This window comes from Cucurbita moschata, unplaced genomic scaffold (genome assembly GCF_002738365.1).
Source record: "Cucurbita moschata cultivar Rifu unplaced genomic scaffold, Cmos_1.0 Cmo_Scf00034, whole genome shotgun sequence".
Taxonomy (NCBI): Eukaryota; Viridiplantae; Streptophyta; class Magnoliopsida; order Cucurbitales; family Cucurbitaceae; genus Cucurbita; species Cucurbita moschata.
Window position 1 is genome coordinate 487,972 of NW_019268550.1, and position 15,674 is coordinate 503,645.

The 15,674-nt window shown below is 35.9% G+C and overlaps 4 protein-coding genes across 8 annotated transcripts in view; all 4 read left to right on the forward strand.

Moving 5' to 3' along the window:
• LOC111430883 (glutaminyl-peptide cyclotransferase-like) overlaps window positions 1-1,745 on the forward strand; it is a 5,746-nt gene extending 4,001 nt beyond the window's left edge. The window contains exons 8-12 of one of the 2 annotated variants that reach the window (XM_023067357.1): window positions 494-564; window positions 663-690; window positions 868-919; window positions 1,216-1,361; window positions 1,430-1,745. In XM_023067357.1, the coding sequence (XP_022923125.1) occupies window positions 494-564; window positions 663-690; window positions 868-919; window positions 1,216-1,331 (267 nt within the window). In that variant the 3' untranslated portion in view covers window positions 1,332-1,361; window positions 1,430-1,745. Of the gene's footprint in view, window positions 1-493; window positions 565-662; window positions 691-867; window positions 920-1,215 lie in introns of both variants that reach the window. The other variant, XM_023067356.1, reaches the window with a different exon arrangement.
• Window positions 1,746-2,755: 1,010 nt separating this feature from the next.
• LOC111430781 (probable serine/threonine-protein kinase At1g01540) lies at window positions 2,756-4,991 on the forward strand. The gene is made up of 7 exons (XM_023067188.1): window positions 2,756-3,266; window positions 3,515-3,622; window positions 3,705-3,830; window positions 3,964-4,125; window positions 4,339-4,462; window positions 4,578-4,787; window positions 4,867-4,991. Exons 1-7 carry the CDS (start codon window positions 2,770-2,772, stop codon window positions 4,897-4,899), a joined length of 1,260 nt encoding a protein of 419 aa, XP_022922956.1. The 5' UTR covers window positions 2,756-2,769; the 3' UTR covers window positions 4,900-4,991.
• A 1,968-nt stretch (window positions 4,992-6,959) lies between these two features.
• Window positions 6,960-9,569, forward strand: LOC111430578 (beta-carotene hydroxylase 2, chloroplastic-like). Its single transcript, XM_023066853.1, has 7 exons — window positions 6,960-7,500; window positions 7,609-7,668; window positions 7,763-7,834; window positions 8,101-8,235; window positions 8,417-8,542; window positions 9,021-9,077; window positions 9,212-9,569. Exons 1-7 carry the CDS (start codon window positions 7,111-7,113, stop codon window positions 9,302-9,304), a joined length of 933 nt encoding a protein of 310 aa, XP_022922621.1. The 5' UTR covers window positions 6,960-7,110; the 3' UTR covers window positions 9,305-9,569.
• A 3,152-nt stretch (window positions 9,570-12,721) lies between these two features.
• LOC111430580 lies at window positions 12,722-15,616 on the forward strand. Of its 4 annotated transcripts, none has more exons than XM_023066855.1 (2): window positions 12,722-12,892; window positions 14,187-15,616. In XM_023066855.1, the coding sequence occupies exon 2, from the start codon at window positions 14,599-14,601 to the stop codon at window positions 15,250-15,252; it is 654 nt and encodes a 217-aa protein (XP_022922623.1). In that variant the 5' UTR covers window positions 12,722-12,892; window positions 14,187-14,598; the 3' UTR covers window positions 15,253-15,616. The 4 variants fall into 4 exon arrangements, with proteins under 4 accessions (XP_022922623.1, XP_022922624.1, XP_022922625.1 ...); XM_023066856.1 differs by having other exon boundaries at window positions 12,731-13,109; XM_023066857.1 differs by lacking the exon at window positions 12,722-12,892 and adding an exon at window positions 12,899-13,035.
• The last annotated feature ends 58 nt before the right edge of the window (window positions 15,617-15,674 follow it).

The following is a 15,674-nucleotide window of genomic DNA, read 5'->3' on the forward strand; positions in this document are numbered from 1 at the left end:
GGTTTTTTTTTTTTTTTTTTTTTTTTTTTTTTTTTTTTTTTTTTTTTTTTTTTTTTGTGTGTGTGTGTGTCAATTTCTGATTATCGTTCTAAAGTTTTTAGGGTCTTAAAATAAATATACTCTTAGGTGCACCTTTCATAATTGTTAGCCCGACTGTTGCTCTTGGAACTTTTCGTAAGCTACCTAACCGAATGTGCTGTAAGTTTATATTTTTGGTCTTTTGGCTTTCTCGATCACTTTTATATACTAATTTATTGATCGAAACCAAATCTGTTTTAACAAGCAAATTCAAGGCTTGGAGTATTGTTTCTGGCATGTCATTCTCTGGGGCCTATCTTGTCTGACCAACAGTTTAATTATTCATTTTTTACATTATTGTATGATACCGTCAAATTGAATGCATATATGAAAAATATTGGATAGATGACTTTCCTGTTGGCCTTTAGTCTTCTCTGCAAGGTTGGAAGATTTAATTTAATGTTCCTTTCTGTAGACTGATTGCATCGTCAGAATCTCAATACGTGATGGAAGTGTGCTTGGATGGGTTCTCCTCCCAACTCTGAGGTTTTGCTTTTATCACTTTGGACTTTAGCAGAATTTTACTGAGGCTTCACATCATCTGTAGAAATTCACATTAATCGTACTTGTATTTTCTGTTACAGACGGAAATTGTTGCAAGGCGGGAGACAAGTAAGCTCTTTGATCAAAATTGAAAGGCTATGATTCCCTTGATTATGGTCGTGTTGTGATATGATATATTTATTGGACGATGCATTTGACAAGTTTTCGAGGAAATCTAAACATTCTAGTATCATTTTCCCATTTTCCATCACCTAATTTAGTTGGACCGATTGTTCTTCCTTGCAGATTGATGTTCTAAATGGAATTGCATGGGATAGCGGCAAGAATCGCCTTTTCGGTGAGGAATCAAGATTGTTTGGTATCCTAATTGTTCGTTCTTACTTTCAAGTCATTTTCAATGTGAAAGCATACCAAATTTCTTAAATGCAACGGCTATGTTCATTGATCTTTGGATTACTCAAGTCATTGATGTCAAAAGATCACGTCGTTTTGATGGTCCAAAGTTTTTGAGTTCCCTTTTCTAAATCAATTGTTTAAGCTCTAGTTTGTATCAGCATCTTCTATGAACTGAACTACCCCACTCGAACTCGAGTCATTTGTATATGCTCATGTATATCTCCACTCCTCTTTCAGTGACAGGGAAGCTATGGCCAAAGCTCTTTGAAATCAGAGTGCAGCCATCGAAGGAGCATTATGGTGTTGGAACGATAAAGCAGCTTTGTTTGCGAGAGGCAGTACATTTTCACTAGCTTCGCTCTAGATGGCCATTTCCATGAACAAGAAGGTCTACATCCGTCCGACCCAATCAAACAAATACGATACACTCAATTAACTCAACATTTTTCTCAGGTAATCCTCTGCCTGCACTTGGCATGATAGTGAAATCGACCACTTGTTTACACCATGTTTGTAGTTTCAACTACATTACTAAAGTTACATAGTTATAACTTCATAAATAAACAGAGTCAGAGGCAGGTAATATTTGCAGGATTTGAAACGTTATGGGGATCTTTGAGCTTTGGACACTTTGGATTTCATGTAGCTTTAGTTTATAGCATACCACTGTAATTTTTTGGTTGTAATATGTTCTAATGGCCTCACATCTATGACCAGTCTTTTAATTTTTATTTATTTAATTAATTTCACAATAAGGTCAGCCTTAGGTAATAGAGTTCTGTATCTTCTGCATTAGGCACAAACTGCCAGCTTTCTCTGTCCTTTTTGCCTTTTGTTAATAATGTTATTGATATTAAGAAAACAAAATTGCAATTCACTTAATTTGGGTAATCTTGAAGTCTTTCAGAAAACATAAATAAAAGGGATATGATTAAACATATTTATGGTCTTCATAATTATATCTGTAAGAATTTATTTGAAAAAGAAATGTCTTTTAATTTTTTAATGGGTAATACTTAAAATAAATATAAATGCTACAAAAAGAGGTGAAATATAAATGCTACAAAAGAAGGTGAAATATAAATGCTAAAATATTTCTAGAGTCATGATGCCAAAAAAAAGGTTTCATAGGTTGATGTTGACAAAAATATCAAATATTCTAAATTTGAAATATATATATATATATATTTTGTAGATCAAACTATTAGAATGATAGTTTAGGTTACAGTATCATTTACTCTAAAATTAAAATGCATAATTGTATCTATGTTAATACCACTGTAAATTTTAATCTATGAAGTGGCGGTAGATGACTTTTGTCCATATACCGATAAGATTTTTGTCATTTTTTTATGAATGCAAAAATGTGTTAATTTACTTTTTAAGATTTTATGGTATATTTTAGATATAGTACTAATAAAACTATTAATTTTTTTAGTTAAATGATATTAATTAAACTTTTTAAAATTAAAATAATGTTCACTATTGAAAGGTTTTTTTTTTTAAATAAAATACTAACGGTTTTAATTTTTTTAATTAAAAAAAAAGATTAACTGTATTTTAAAACTTTAAACCCAAAATATTTTTAGTTTATATTTTGGTGTTTGCCGCCACTCAAGCTAGTTGGTTATTAGTGACCAAAAGATTCGAACTACGCGACGGAATTGTAATGATCTTAACTTCCTTCCCTAATCCTTCTGCTTCGAAAACTACATCGCCCTCTTTGTTCAAGAATTCTACACTCCATACTTCCATCTCTCTGTCTCTCATTCTCTCATTCTCTTCCACACCATGGCGTACAACTCTTCTTCCATTCACGAATGGCTATCAAGCCGAACCGCATTGGGAGTCAAGCTATGGCTTCTGATTCTAACTTCCGTTCTGGTATTTCTTCTTTTCCTTGTCATTTTTACCTTCATTTTTCACGTCTGTTTCCGTCAACGGAGGCGGAATTGGAACAGTCGCGGCTATGATCGCGAAGCTGCGATTTCCACGGAGATGGAGATGAACATAAAGAACGGTTCCGTAGATCGGTTCTCACGGCATGGCAGTCTGAATATTCAGCGTAGTATCGTCACAAATTGGGAGTATTCGGCCGGCCAATACTTTCCTGCGGCGTGTAAGGACCAGTGGAGAAGGAACATATTTGCATTGGATGAGATCGTATTAGCAACCAACGGATTCAGCGGAGAGAATGTCATTAGCATCGAAGATTTTGATGTTGATTACTTCGGAAATTTGGTCGATGGTTCAAAAGTGATTATTAAGATACTCAGTGCAAATAACAGGTCTGTTCTGTTTTAATATTTGAATCTCAAAAGTGATTATTACGATTAGCCACAAAGTGCTAATTCAACATATACCTAACTACTAAATCCGGATAATCCATGTGTTTGGAATATTAATTTGTGTATTTCTCCCGAATCCATGTGTTTGGAATCTAGAAATTGAGAATTAGCTCCATCTAAGCTTAGGGTTTATGTTGATGTAAGAACATTAGGTTTTTTTTGTTCATATTGTAATCCTCATTTATCAGTCTTGGAGAAAACGAGTTCATCAGAGAAGCAGAGAGAATTCAGCATGTTAGCCACAAAAATCTGATTAAGTTGCTTGGATATTGCACTCAAGGAATTGCTAATAATAGGTAATGTCTATCTCTCACCCTTTGTGGCTAATCGTTTCGATGAATGTGAATGTCTTCCTCTGTTAAGACTTGTCTTCCACAGGATGTTTGTTTATAAAAATGTAGATAACGGGAATTTGCACCAGTGGCTTCATGAATGTCCACAGAATGACTTTAGCCCTCTTACATGGTCCATTAGGATGAACATTGTTCAAGGAATTGCAAAAGGGTAAGATCCCACAAGTGCATCCTAAGTTAGTTTTGATTGTTTGAATCTTAAGAAATGAAAATTGATGTAATAGAAATGTGATGGATGACTCTGCTGATTTGATTACACCGTGGGACTATTTGTGTTTCTGCAGATTAGCATATCTTCATGAAGATGTGGAACCACAAATTCTTCATGGCAGGCTAAGATCCAGCTGCATATTACTTGATCAGCAATGGAATCCCAAGATTGCCAGTTTCGGTCTAGTTGAGCTGTTGCCATCGGAGTACTCAGCAGGAGCTTTGGTTGGAGAAACGTTAGTGGTCTCACCTTTTTTTTCCTTTCCTTTCCTTTCAAATACTGTTCGAAGGTCGGCTAAGGTCGGTCACTAAACACCCTTCGTAAAAGAGTGTAGAGACCTCTCCCTAGCAAACTGCGTTTTAAAAGTCTCGAAGGGAAATCCAAAAAGAAAAGCCCCAAAAAAAAAATAATGTCGGCCAACGGAAATGAAATTTGTTTATATTCTCAGGCATGAATCTCTTGAAATTGGATCAACTAATCCATTCACAGAACAGAATGATGTTTACAGCTTTGGTATACTTCTCATGGAGATTATAACGGGAAGAGCTCCAGAGAACTGCAATCAATCACAAGTATGCTTCATACACTTTCTTGTTGTCATATATTGGATGATACAATGATGAATTTGTTGTGGAAATTTGTGTTAGAAACAGAGATTGATGGAGGTTTTTGAATAAAAAAATGCAGCCAGATTTGATAGAGTGGGTGAAATCAATGATTGGGAGTCAAAAGGCAGTTGAAACAGTGGATTCCAAAATGGAAGAAAAGCCATCCTCAAAGCAACTTAAACGGATGCTCTTAATTGCCCTTCGCTGTGTTGATCCAGACGTACTGCACAGGCCTACTATGGGTCAAATCCTTCTCATGCTTCAGCCTCGCGACCTTTTACTCGCCGATGTACGTATTTATATATATACACACACACACGCAAAATTAAGTTTTTTTACTAACAATTTTTTATTGACGTGTATTTTAGGGCGGTGAAATCCGAACGGGAGAGTCCTTGTGAAGCTTGGCTAATTATCATTATATTAAGCGCTGAGTTCTTTACTTTAGATTTATTTTCCCCATTTTTTATTACATTACACTTGTTCATATTCCTAATTTTTCATTCTAATTCCTTTTTATAAAAAATAAAAAATAAAAGTAACTATTATATTTCATATTGGTTTGAGAGAAAAGTGAAACACCCTTTCCGAAAAGGGTGTGGAAACCTTTCCGAAACACCCTTTACGAGGGTGTGGAAACTTTTCCCCTTTTAAAAATTTTAAGAAGAAGCGGGGTAGCTCAAGGAATATGATATCGACTAGCTACGTACAGTGTCAAAGTTTACACCACTATTTCATACTTTTTTTTTAATGGATGATCACCTAAAATTGACCGGAGGGGTCGGTGTCCAGTCAGCACCACAAATTTATTAATGCATAGAGTTTGTTACGGATTTTATTTATTTATAAATATTATCTACTTTATTTTATTCGTTTTTTTTTTCTCAGGATGCCCACTTTATTTTATTCTATACACTCTGAAAAAAAAATGTAATATTTTATGGGATTGGATACAAATAATTGGTTTACTGTCTAAAAATACTATTTTAGATGCAAGCCTAAAAATACCAAAATATTCTTAATTTTGTTTTCTATTGAATCACGTTGTTTTGTGTTCGAGACAATTAAAATCATTTACTAGCCATTTCTTTCTTCTCCAATGTATTAAAAATACTAATAAAATTTTAAAGATAACAAAAGCTCGTAAATATTGGCTTTGATTTTAAATTTTTTGTACAAATATTTTAAATATTTTTAAGGAAAAAAAAATCGAGTTCCTAACGGAACTAAAAACAAAATATTTGAATTAAATCCGAATTTCTTAATTCGCCATCAATTTTTCTAAGCACTTCATCTAAAACATTAGTTAGGAGCTGGCGCCTCACCTCTAGCAACATCATCTAACTGCCACGTGTTACATGCGATAACGAAACAGACACGTGTCAATTAGATGACCAAAATTGAAATTTAGAGAGATCCGCGTAGGAGCCAATAATAGAGTGCACCCTTTGGGAGGGGTGTGGAAGAGAGTGGACACCACGTGGCAATAAGCAATAGGGTGAGATTTTTAGGGGTGGGGGAGGACGAAAGTGGATTGTCGTTTTAAGTGATTTGCTGTCGTCTGCTGTTCCTACGGCGGCCATCAACTCCACGTTCGCAGTCCCTGGTATTGTTCCCTTCCTTCTCTTCCCTTTTTGTTCATTTCATGGTCCACCCACATTTATTTTTCGCCTCTTCTCCTTCCTTAATTCGGTCGACTAGTCGTTTTGAGATCAATTTTATTACTATTAACATTTTTTAAATTGAAATATAGCTTTAATTCGATGTTACAATAAAAGAAAATAATAATAATAATAACAGCGACTTTAGGACTCTATATTAAATAACTTCGTACTTTAAAATATAAACTTTTTAAACATCACGTTATTCAACTTACCAAAATTTCTCTAAATATTTTAATTGAAATTATAATTATAAGTATGCATTAAAATATTAATGTTCATAGATTACGTTTAAATGACCTTTTTTTAATATAGGATTGAAAAGATGATTATGCTTATTTGTTTGGGAGAGAGCTCTTATTGTATGTATACTCACGTTTGTTGTCTTCAACGGATTTTCTCAGCTTGATTCTGGTCAAATTAATCTATAAAATTAACAAATAATTGAACATTACAATATTAAAGTTTATTTATTTTATTTTTAGTTGTTTTGACAAAATAATAAAGCAACTCATTTCTAAATTTGATACAAGATGCCAAATAAAGGTAATATGTGGATTAAAATACAAGATCCCTTTTTCGAGTTCACACTCAAATGATCTCATTGTATTAAATAATAAAATATAATTTAAACTTTTATTTATTTATTATTTTTTATTTTTATAAAGAGAGCAAAAAAAAAAAAAAATAAATAAATATTGTTCGAGTTAAATTATAAATTTGGAAAATGAAGAATGAATTTAAAAGAGAGAGAAAATAAAAGAATGGCAATTTCGTATATAAACGAAAGAAGGGCAGCAAACTTCCAGTTTGTCCGCTCAGAGTAATTTAGTCCCCCACTTCACTGACGAAAACTTGTGGTCTCTGTTCCTTCAACCTCTATTAAAGCCCTCTCTCCGATAAGCTTCTCCCTCTTCCACCGTCTTTTCACTTTTCACCTTCATCTCTCCCATGGCGGCCGCCATCTCCGGCGCCTTAGGACCCAGACCACTCCATCTCTTCCTTCCTTCCTCTCATCTCTCCCCTAAACCTCGAACTCCGTTTCTGTTTCCACCTTCAGTCTTCCGGAACAGTAGAATCCAGCAGAAGATAAGGAGAAAAACGCTGTTCACTGTCTGCGTGCTCGTTGAGGATCAAAATAGCTCTGGCGAGGTGGAGAGTCTTTCCGATGAAGAACCGCCGATTGTAGTCCCCCAGATCCCATCGCCTTATGTTGCACAAAGATTGGCAAGGAAGAGATCGGAGCGCTTCACTTATCTTGTTGCTGCGGTTATGTCTAGTTTTGGAATTACCTCCATGGCTGTCATGGCGGTTTATTACCGATTTTACTGGCAAATGGAGGTCCTCTCTTTCTCTATCGAGAAACTTTAATTGTTTTTGTTCTCATTGGCGCCGTATTCTTCTGATTGAATATTGAATTGCGATTGTTTAATTTGGCGGTGTGTGTAGGGCGGAGAGATTCCTTTCTCTGAAATGTTTGGTACATTTTCTCTCTCTGTTGGTGCCGCTGTACGTTTTCGATTTCATCTTTGTATTCTCTACTTCTCGCGAAGTGTTCGATTTGCTATAAGCTAATCTTTCACAATCAATTTGGGAATATCAGGTCGGCATGGAGTTTTGGGCGAGATGGGCTCATAGGGCTCTCTGGCACTCTTCCTTGTGGCATATGCACGAGGTTTCTAATCCTTCTTCTCTTTAGAACATTTGAATCCACTGTGAAGCTTAGGGAAAATAGATTCGTGACGCTTGGACTTGTAATTGCCGCAGTCGCACCATTTCTAGACTAATCCTTTCTTCATAGATTATTCTTTATTGGCTGCTGAGAAATTTAATTAACAATCTCCGTTTTCCATGTTCAATCTCGAAGCAAACAAACAACATTTAATTTATTGTTTAAAAAAGTCGTTGACGCTTGGACTTTGTTGATCTTGATTATTACAGTCGCACCATAAACCAAGAGAAGGACCGTTCGAACTGAACGATGTCTTCGCCATTATCAATGCCGTGCCCGCCATAGCTCTCCTCTCTTACGGCTTCTTCCATAAAGGCCTCGTCCCCGGTCTCTGCTTCGGCGCTGTAAATCTCTCTCTCTCTCTCTCTCTCTCATAATCTTTCAGAATCTCAGTTTATTCATATTCCAACTGTTCAATGGTTATTTAATCACTGGGGATTAGCGCTAATGATATGTTAAATGACAAAATTAGCCTCAGAAAATGTGGTATTGAGAAAGGTTTGACACGCTGGCGGGTTGTGGCAGGGCCTTGGAATTACGGTCTTTGGGATGGCCTACATGTTCGTCCACGACGGTCTCGTTCACAAAAGATTCCCTGTGGGTCCCATTGCCAACGTGCCCTATTTTAGAAAGGTCGCTGCTGCTCACCAGGTAAATTTATATTTCTATAATTCTATTTATTTATTTAAATCTTATTTTGATCTCAAATTTGATACTCTCTTTACTCCCTACTGTGTTGACTTTTCATTAATGATCTAACAAAATCTCTATTAGTAGATTTCTGCTAATTAATTATATGAAAAATGGGTTAAATAAAAAATTCAATGCTCCTTTTTTCTAAATTTATGAATATCGAGAAGCTAGACATCAGCGTAGAATAGACTTAGATACAAAAATATAATTTTAAGTCAGCTGATTAATGGGATCTCAGTAATAATTTAAATGACTATTCGAATAATAATAATTGTAATAAGAAAATAGCTATGGAATTTGGAACTATATTAGAATTTTTAGACTTTCCATTTTTTTTATTAATGTCACATTAAATTATGTTTTTTAGGGTTAAAATTAAAATATTATCTCTGATTTGAATATTGAAGCTTATGAGTTTTTTTTTTCTTGGCTTAAGCTTCACCATTCGGACAAGTTCAACGGTGTGCCATATGGACTGTTTTTAGGTCCGAAGGTCAGTTTCGGGTCTATCTTTCTATCTATATACACACATACATGTATATACATACATACATACATACACATATATATATATATATATTAAAAGTTTAATAAATTAATTTTGTAAAATTTAAATGATGGGTGCAGGAATTAGAGGAAGTGGGAGGGCAAGAAGAATTGGAGAAGGAAATCAACAGAAGAATAAAATTGACGACAACAAAATCAATCGACGGCTCTTGATGAACCAATATTGTGTGAAAATGAGACGACGAAAAAAGGGGGGAAATACAGGCCTCCCTGAACAGTAACTTTTCTGTTTTTTAACATTGAAAAGTGAAATATTATGTAGAACAGGGGGTGGTATTTTTTTTTTTATCTTCTTTTACTGTATGAGGCAAAGCGGCAGGGAAATGAGAGTTGAGTGAATTGGGAGGAAGATTTTTACTGTGACTCGCTCTCTACCGTTCCGGTTTCTGTGACAGTAAAGAAAATTTGGTTGGGGATAGTGTAATTATGTATAAATAATAATAATAATAATAATTAAAGAAAACTAATAAATAGCGTAACTTTACACGCAATGGATGACCGATTTAGTTCCGCTTTCAGTTTCCTGCCGATGCGGCCACAGTCATCGTAAGATCTCTCTCGCTCTCTCTCGAGTTATGCTGAAATTTCGGACAAACAGCCAAGCAGTTTAGTGCTGAAATGGGTCCACCGGAATTTCATAATAAGGTCGGTGAAAAGCTTCTTCAACTTCCTTTTGATTAATTTAAGAATTATTGAGTCGATGAGTGGCTACGTTTCTTGCATTAGCTAAATCACATGCAAGAAACAAAAATTTCTTTTTCTAATGAATGTGCTAGTGTGTTTGTCTTTGTGGGTAAGGTTGGGCACGAGCTCAACCAAATATTGCACGCCATGTGTTTGATAAAATGCCTAGAATCTAGAAGTATCATAATTTATGGGATTTCCGATTTCTTATCTTGTTTTTAATGCATCTCCCGATTTTTCTTTAACAATAGTTGAAAGGTTTAAAAACTCAAATCTACTTCATCATGCACTCCACCTGTATGATAAAAGGTCGCAACCAAATCCAGTTGCAGGGGATGGGATGAGTCAACCCCACCAAGTGCCCCTTTTTCGGATGCATTTACATCAGCCATTCGGGTATTAGGTTTTACGTGTCGGTTCCTCACGAACTCCCCCACCCCACGTCGCCATTGCCACCCCCATCGGGAGCCCTCGGAAATTGCTGTAAAGTGATGAAAGCCGTAAGCTCGGGGGTGGGAGGTTCATGCACTACTAACACTTTCCAATTCTTTAATCATATTTTATAATATCCTCTTCCTCCATTATGGACAAATGCTCTCCCAATTTCTCAAATTCTAACGCCTTTATTGGTTTATTTTTATTTTTTTTTTATGCTTTTTGGTTTGCTTAGTTCCTACCTGTTTCAGTTTGGTTTGTTTAGTTTATGAACAACTAAACACTGATGATGTTCACGGACGAGTGGAACAAACAACTTTTAATGGTACCAGTAACTTTAAGACTCTTTAGTTCAATAATTGTAGAATATAAGAATAGAATCAACTATAGATCTTTGAGATTGTAATTAGATTGGAAAGACATAGAAGTGCTTAGATTGCGACAAAGATGGAATAATTTGTCGAATTTCATCATAAGGAATTTCTCACTTTGCATTGGAAGGGACAGAGAAAAGTATGGGTTTTGTGGCTGAAATCATTGGTCCCATTTTAGGTCAGTCTTGTCTCCCATTTCTTACCACCAAACCAATACTAAGTTTGGAAGTTATTCCACGGGTTTAATGCCAGTTTGTTCCCCCAGAGGCCCAGAAATTTCAGAAACGTTTCTTTTAGTTAGTGGAAACGCATTTTCAGAAAATGCGACAACCACGAGAGTTAACATAGCTATGAATAAAATTTCTCGCCATCCATTTCCCATTTCTGGAAGAATCTCCGGCGTCAGCACCACCACGTTCCGCCATGTTTTCCGTCCATTTCCCGGTGCCACTTCTCCTGCTCACAGAACCGACCTCATTAGAAACTCAAATAATAACGCTACATTCTTAGGTTCAAGCAGAATTTCGGACAAGAACGAACCAGCGCCAATTCTAAATCTGATATTTCATTGTTGATTTTGCATCTCAAAGGGTCTGGTAATATGGCACCAACGCATTAGATTCGAATTCTGTTGTTCAGGCACATACTAAACCCATAGACATTGATTTCCATATTAGCTTGTGCTCAAATTCCTCTGTAGATTGGAAGTTCTTATTTACATCAGGATTCTTATGTGTCTTCGTATCATTTAAGTTTTCATGATTCCATCTTCAAAGTTATATGCTAATGATGGGACAACTTAAGTACTTAACTCTAGTTATTGATATTGCAAAATGATTTTGCTTTCTCTTACTAAATTTTTTCTCAACCTCTCTGTGTTTACCAACATATGAACTTTTTTCTGTGTAGCGGAGTCGTGCTGAATTCTGTCGAGGAACTCTGCGCTGCAATTTCTCGGATGGTGTGGGAACAAAACTCCTTTCAAACATAAGTGGAGGATTGTTGGGAGGAAGTCCCACGTTGACTAATTAAGGGATGATCCTGAGTTTATAGGTAAGAAATACATCTCCATTCGTACGAGACCTCTTAAGAAAACGATACGAAAAACCACGAGAGTTTATACTCAAAGTGGACAATATCATACTATTGTAGAAGTTTCGTAGTTTCTAACCTGATATCAAAAACATTAGAATTGTTTTCAATGCGGATGGAAAGTTAGACCATGGGAAGCTTCCAACAAGAATCAAACCAATTGGAATTCCATTGCTATAAGCCTTTGGGAACACAATCAAGGTCAGTTTTTCAAATCTCCAATCCAATTTAGTAGTAGGGCACAATCCGTCTAAATCAATATTTTTGGTTAAAGATTGAGATGAAATTTAGTGGAAAATAGTAGGGCACAATCACAATGAGGTCACCTCTCTTGCCTTCAAAGAGTATCAAACCCATCAATTATGGTGCCTTTAAAGCAAACCCAAAGCCTACATTTGCTACCCAACAAAGAATGAAAGCAACTTTGAGATCAACAAAACATCGGCCGAGGTAGACAAAAAGGATAAAGAAAAAGGTTTTTTTTTTTCTTTTTTTTTTCTTGGGTATAATTATTAATGTTTTTAAATTCTAAAAATAGGTCAATTTGTTATTTTTAGAAATACGCTGTCGTTTCATTTTATACCTAAAAAATTCAGAATGATTGGATTAAATAATTGTGTTCTAAAATATAAAATATTTCTCTTTTCTTCGTACCAACCATCAAATGGAAGGGCGTCCTTTATTCAAAATTTTCTCTTAATATTCTAAAATTAAATATCATTTAAAAAAATCAGTAATATTAGTCCCTAAATTTAATTAGTAAAACAGAATAAATTCATGCGTGGAAGAAAAGTGTAAGCAAAATAAAGTGGGGAAGTGGGGCAGCCGAGCCGCCAAGAAGGTGTCAGCCAGATAATTTTAGATGCCCCCTACTACTACTTTTACATAAAAGCCAGCCAACATATGCCACGTGGTGATTTTTTATTTGTCTGTGAGGAATTATCTTCACCCTCTCAGCAAGTCAGTTTTTTTTGTTTTTTTTTTCTTTTCTTTTTTCTATTTTACTATTTATCGTTTGTTACTCCATTTCTCTCTTTCCTTCTCTCTCTGGATCTGAAATCGGCAAAATCTGAACCCTAAATTTCTTGGGGCTTTCACTTCGTAGATCGGGATAATGGAGATGTGGACCTCTTTCTATTGTCTATCATTCTGAAAGGTTTAGCTTCTCTTTTCTGTGTTATTTGATCCTCCAATTGAATATTTTATCGTATTCCTCACACATGTTCCTTCTGCACGAACTTACTTCTGGAACTCCTCTGTTATCTGCATCTTTCGCTTTCGTTTTCTTCTCCACTAAGTGTATGAATCGCTTCTGAATCCAGCGCTACGTGATCTGATCCCTAATTTTCTTTGGGCGTACTCTTGTTGAGCCGGTATATCATTTGATTCCACTTGTGCATATCTGCTTTAGGTTTTAAACATTCCCTCTATGCTGATTCATCTTCGCTGATCAAACGGTTTAAATTCTGTGATCTGGATATCCTGGACCATGTTTTAGCGGTGCAGCAAATAGAGATGCGATGGATCCCCAAATCCCTTTTTCTTTTGCTTTGGCTTCCAAGCATCTATCTTTTTTCTTGCACGGTGATGAATTAGAATTGAATTGTCTGGTTTTTTTTTTCCTTTACCATCACGTTTGCGTTTAGTATATTTGGATCTGGTGTCATTGTTTGTGGAAGTAGCGTAAGACGTTTAAAACTCACATTTCCATATTTGATGTAGATCACTATTCACTATGAATGACTCTTTGTCATGGTGATAATTGCTTGGTTTCATGACTCAGATTTCTAACATATTTATTTTAATGCCCGCCTAAGCTTATGGCTTAACGAGAAGGATAGTACCTAGGACTAATTCAAAAAAGATAATTCCAATTAGTCATGTTCAAAATACGTAGTTCAAAATACATAGTCTTAGGTACTATCCTTTAATGCCCGCCACCATCCAATTATCTTCTTTGAATGTTAAATGTCTTCTTGAACGATCACATGTTGTATGTGTGAATGAAGGATGATGTAAGTGAATTTGCATGAAAGGGGAAAAGATCAGGGTACAAGCTTGTGACCACGAACTTAAGCTGTGAGGCTTAGGCTGCAAATGACTATGCAATTCTATAATTACTATACATATGCAGTTTATGCTTTTAATGCCATTGAACATTCCTTCATATCATTCCATATAAGTTTTTCATGATCTCTGCATTAAAGTATCGGCATAATGCTTGTTGTTTCTTTCATGCCTGTAGCAACTTTAGTTTACCCATGTTTTTTGCTGCTACCTTAGAAGTACTTAAGTACTTGGCCTTCAATTATATTATTGTTCTCTTTATTGGGTTCCTATTACGTAGTTTGACCTGTTAGCAGTTGGATGAGCTTATAATAACAAGCAGGTTTCTGTGTTTTCTTTTTCTAGTGAAGTTTATTGATTAGTTTATTCTATTCAATCCACAGCCATCAGGAAGGGCTCATGAGTTGCTCCAGTTTAGACAGCTTTCTGTTTGTTGCTACCGTTGGAATATAAAGCATCTTTTGGTACATTTGATATGTACAAAATGGATAAGTGGAAAGGCTGTGGAAAACTAGGGCAACTGTTGCCGAGAGGTGGTTCTGTAACTTCTTACAAGTATGCTCTTTTGCTGTCACCTGTTGTCTCTGTCTGGGATTGCATTGTCAGGAAAAGGAGGTATTCCTACAGACCTGAGTGGGTGTAGTGTTTAGGATAGTAAAATATAGTAGATTTTAATAAAGTGATCGTCTATAGACTCTACAGTATCATGATGAAAGGATGAAGAAACAATTGCGAGGATATATATACTACTTACAACTAGTTCTTTGAAAAAGCGATTGAAAAGATTAGTTAGGTATGGCTAGTTTTGTGGCTAGTATGGGTAATAAAGGGCAACCTGTCGTGAAGAAAGCAAAAAAGAAGCAGGTGAAGGATGAGTTGGATCGTCAGAAACAAGCTGAGAAGAAAAAGAGGCGGTTAGAAAAAGCCCTTGCTACTTCAGCAGCTATCATATCTGAACTTGAAAAGAAAAAACAAATGAAGAAGGAAGAACAGCAAAGGCTGGATGAAGAAGGTGCTGCTATTGCTGAGGCTGTTGCTCTGCATGTCCTCATTGGTGAAGACTCAGATGACTCATACAAGATTCTTCTGAAAAATGACGGTCTCAACCCTTGGGAGTGCCCTGGGCAGTTTGACCACGTAATGAATGTTACAAGACCTGGCATTCCAGTGCAGGAGTTCGGGAGGTGCTCCCTTGAAGGGAGTAGGTGGACCTCTAATCTCAATAGATTTGGATCAACGTGGCACGGATTTAGGAATGACTACTGGTCAGTCTCAGCTGGACCTTATGCTGAAGGTCACCACCATGCCTTATGTTTCGAGCAAGTTGATGGTGCTGTAAGTGAGATTTCTGCTGGTATTATAGCAGCTCAGTCTGTCTCATCGCTTCAAATTGCAGTAGACGGGGATGAAGAAATCGACATCCTTGACAGAATGCAAAGGGGTATGTAATTTAAACCACATTTGAAATGGTGGTAGTTTGGTTTTGTACATGTTCTCATAATTGTTTAACTCTTTATGGTTGACCTGAATCCTGTCGTTTGCCCGGGAGATTAGTCTGTCTTTTTTGCGGAGTTCTAAGTTATCTTGTACCCAGTGTTGTTCTTATCGTCAGTCCCTAAGCTCGCAAATTTCAACATGCAGTTTATGTGTTGATGTGCTCAAAGGGCACTCTCAGCAGCAGTTTGAATGCATGCTTGCTAAACTCCGTTCACTCAGATCATTAGTCTTGTGGCTTGTTGAATTGTATTTTTAAGAATTTGTATTATAGAAAATGTTATGCTTCAATGACTTAACTGGCTGTCAACATTATCTACTTCAGATTCTTTCAGATTTTCAGGTATGTACTCAGGATGAATTTTCTGATTTTTTTT

Excerpts from the sequence above, each read along its gene's own strand:
- LOC111430580 (XM_023066855.1), top strand. The coding sequence starts at position 14,599 with ATGGCTAGTTTTGTGGCTAGTATGGGTAATAAAGGGCAACCTGTCGTG.
- LOC111430578 (XM_023066853.1), top strand. The coding sequence starts at position 7,111 with ATGGCGGCCGCCATCTCCGGCGCCTTAGGACCCAGACCACTCCATCTC. Across the intron at positions 7,669-7,762 it reads CTCTCTCTGTTGGTGCCGCT|GTCGGCATGGAGTTTTGGGC; the intron begins GTACGTTTTCGA and ends TGGGAATATCAG. Across the intron at positions 8,543-9,020 it reads AGGTCGCTGCTGCTCACCAG|CTTCACCATTCGGACAAGTT; the intron begins GTAAATTTATAT and ends TCTTGGCTTAAG.
- LOC111430781 (XM_023067188.1), top strand. The coding sequence starts at position 2,770 with ATGGCGTACAACTCTTCTTCCATTCACGAATGGCTATCAAGCCGAACC. Across the intron at positions 4,126-4,338 it reads GGAGCTTTGGTTGGAGAAAC|GCATGAATCTCTTGAAATTG; the intron begins GTTAGTGGTCTC and ends TTATATTCTCAG. Across the intron at positions 4,463-4,577 it reads AGAACTGCAATCAATCACAA|CCAGATTTGATAGAGTGGGT; the intron begins GTATGCTTCATA and ends AAAAAAATGCAG.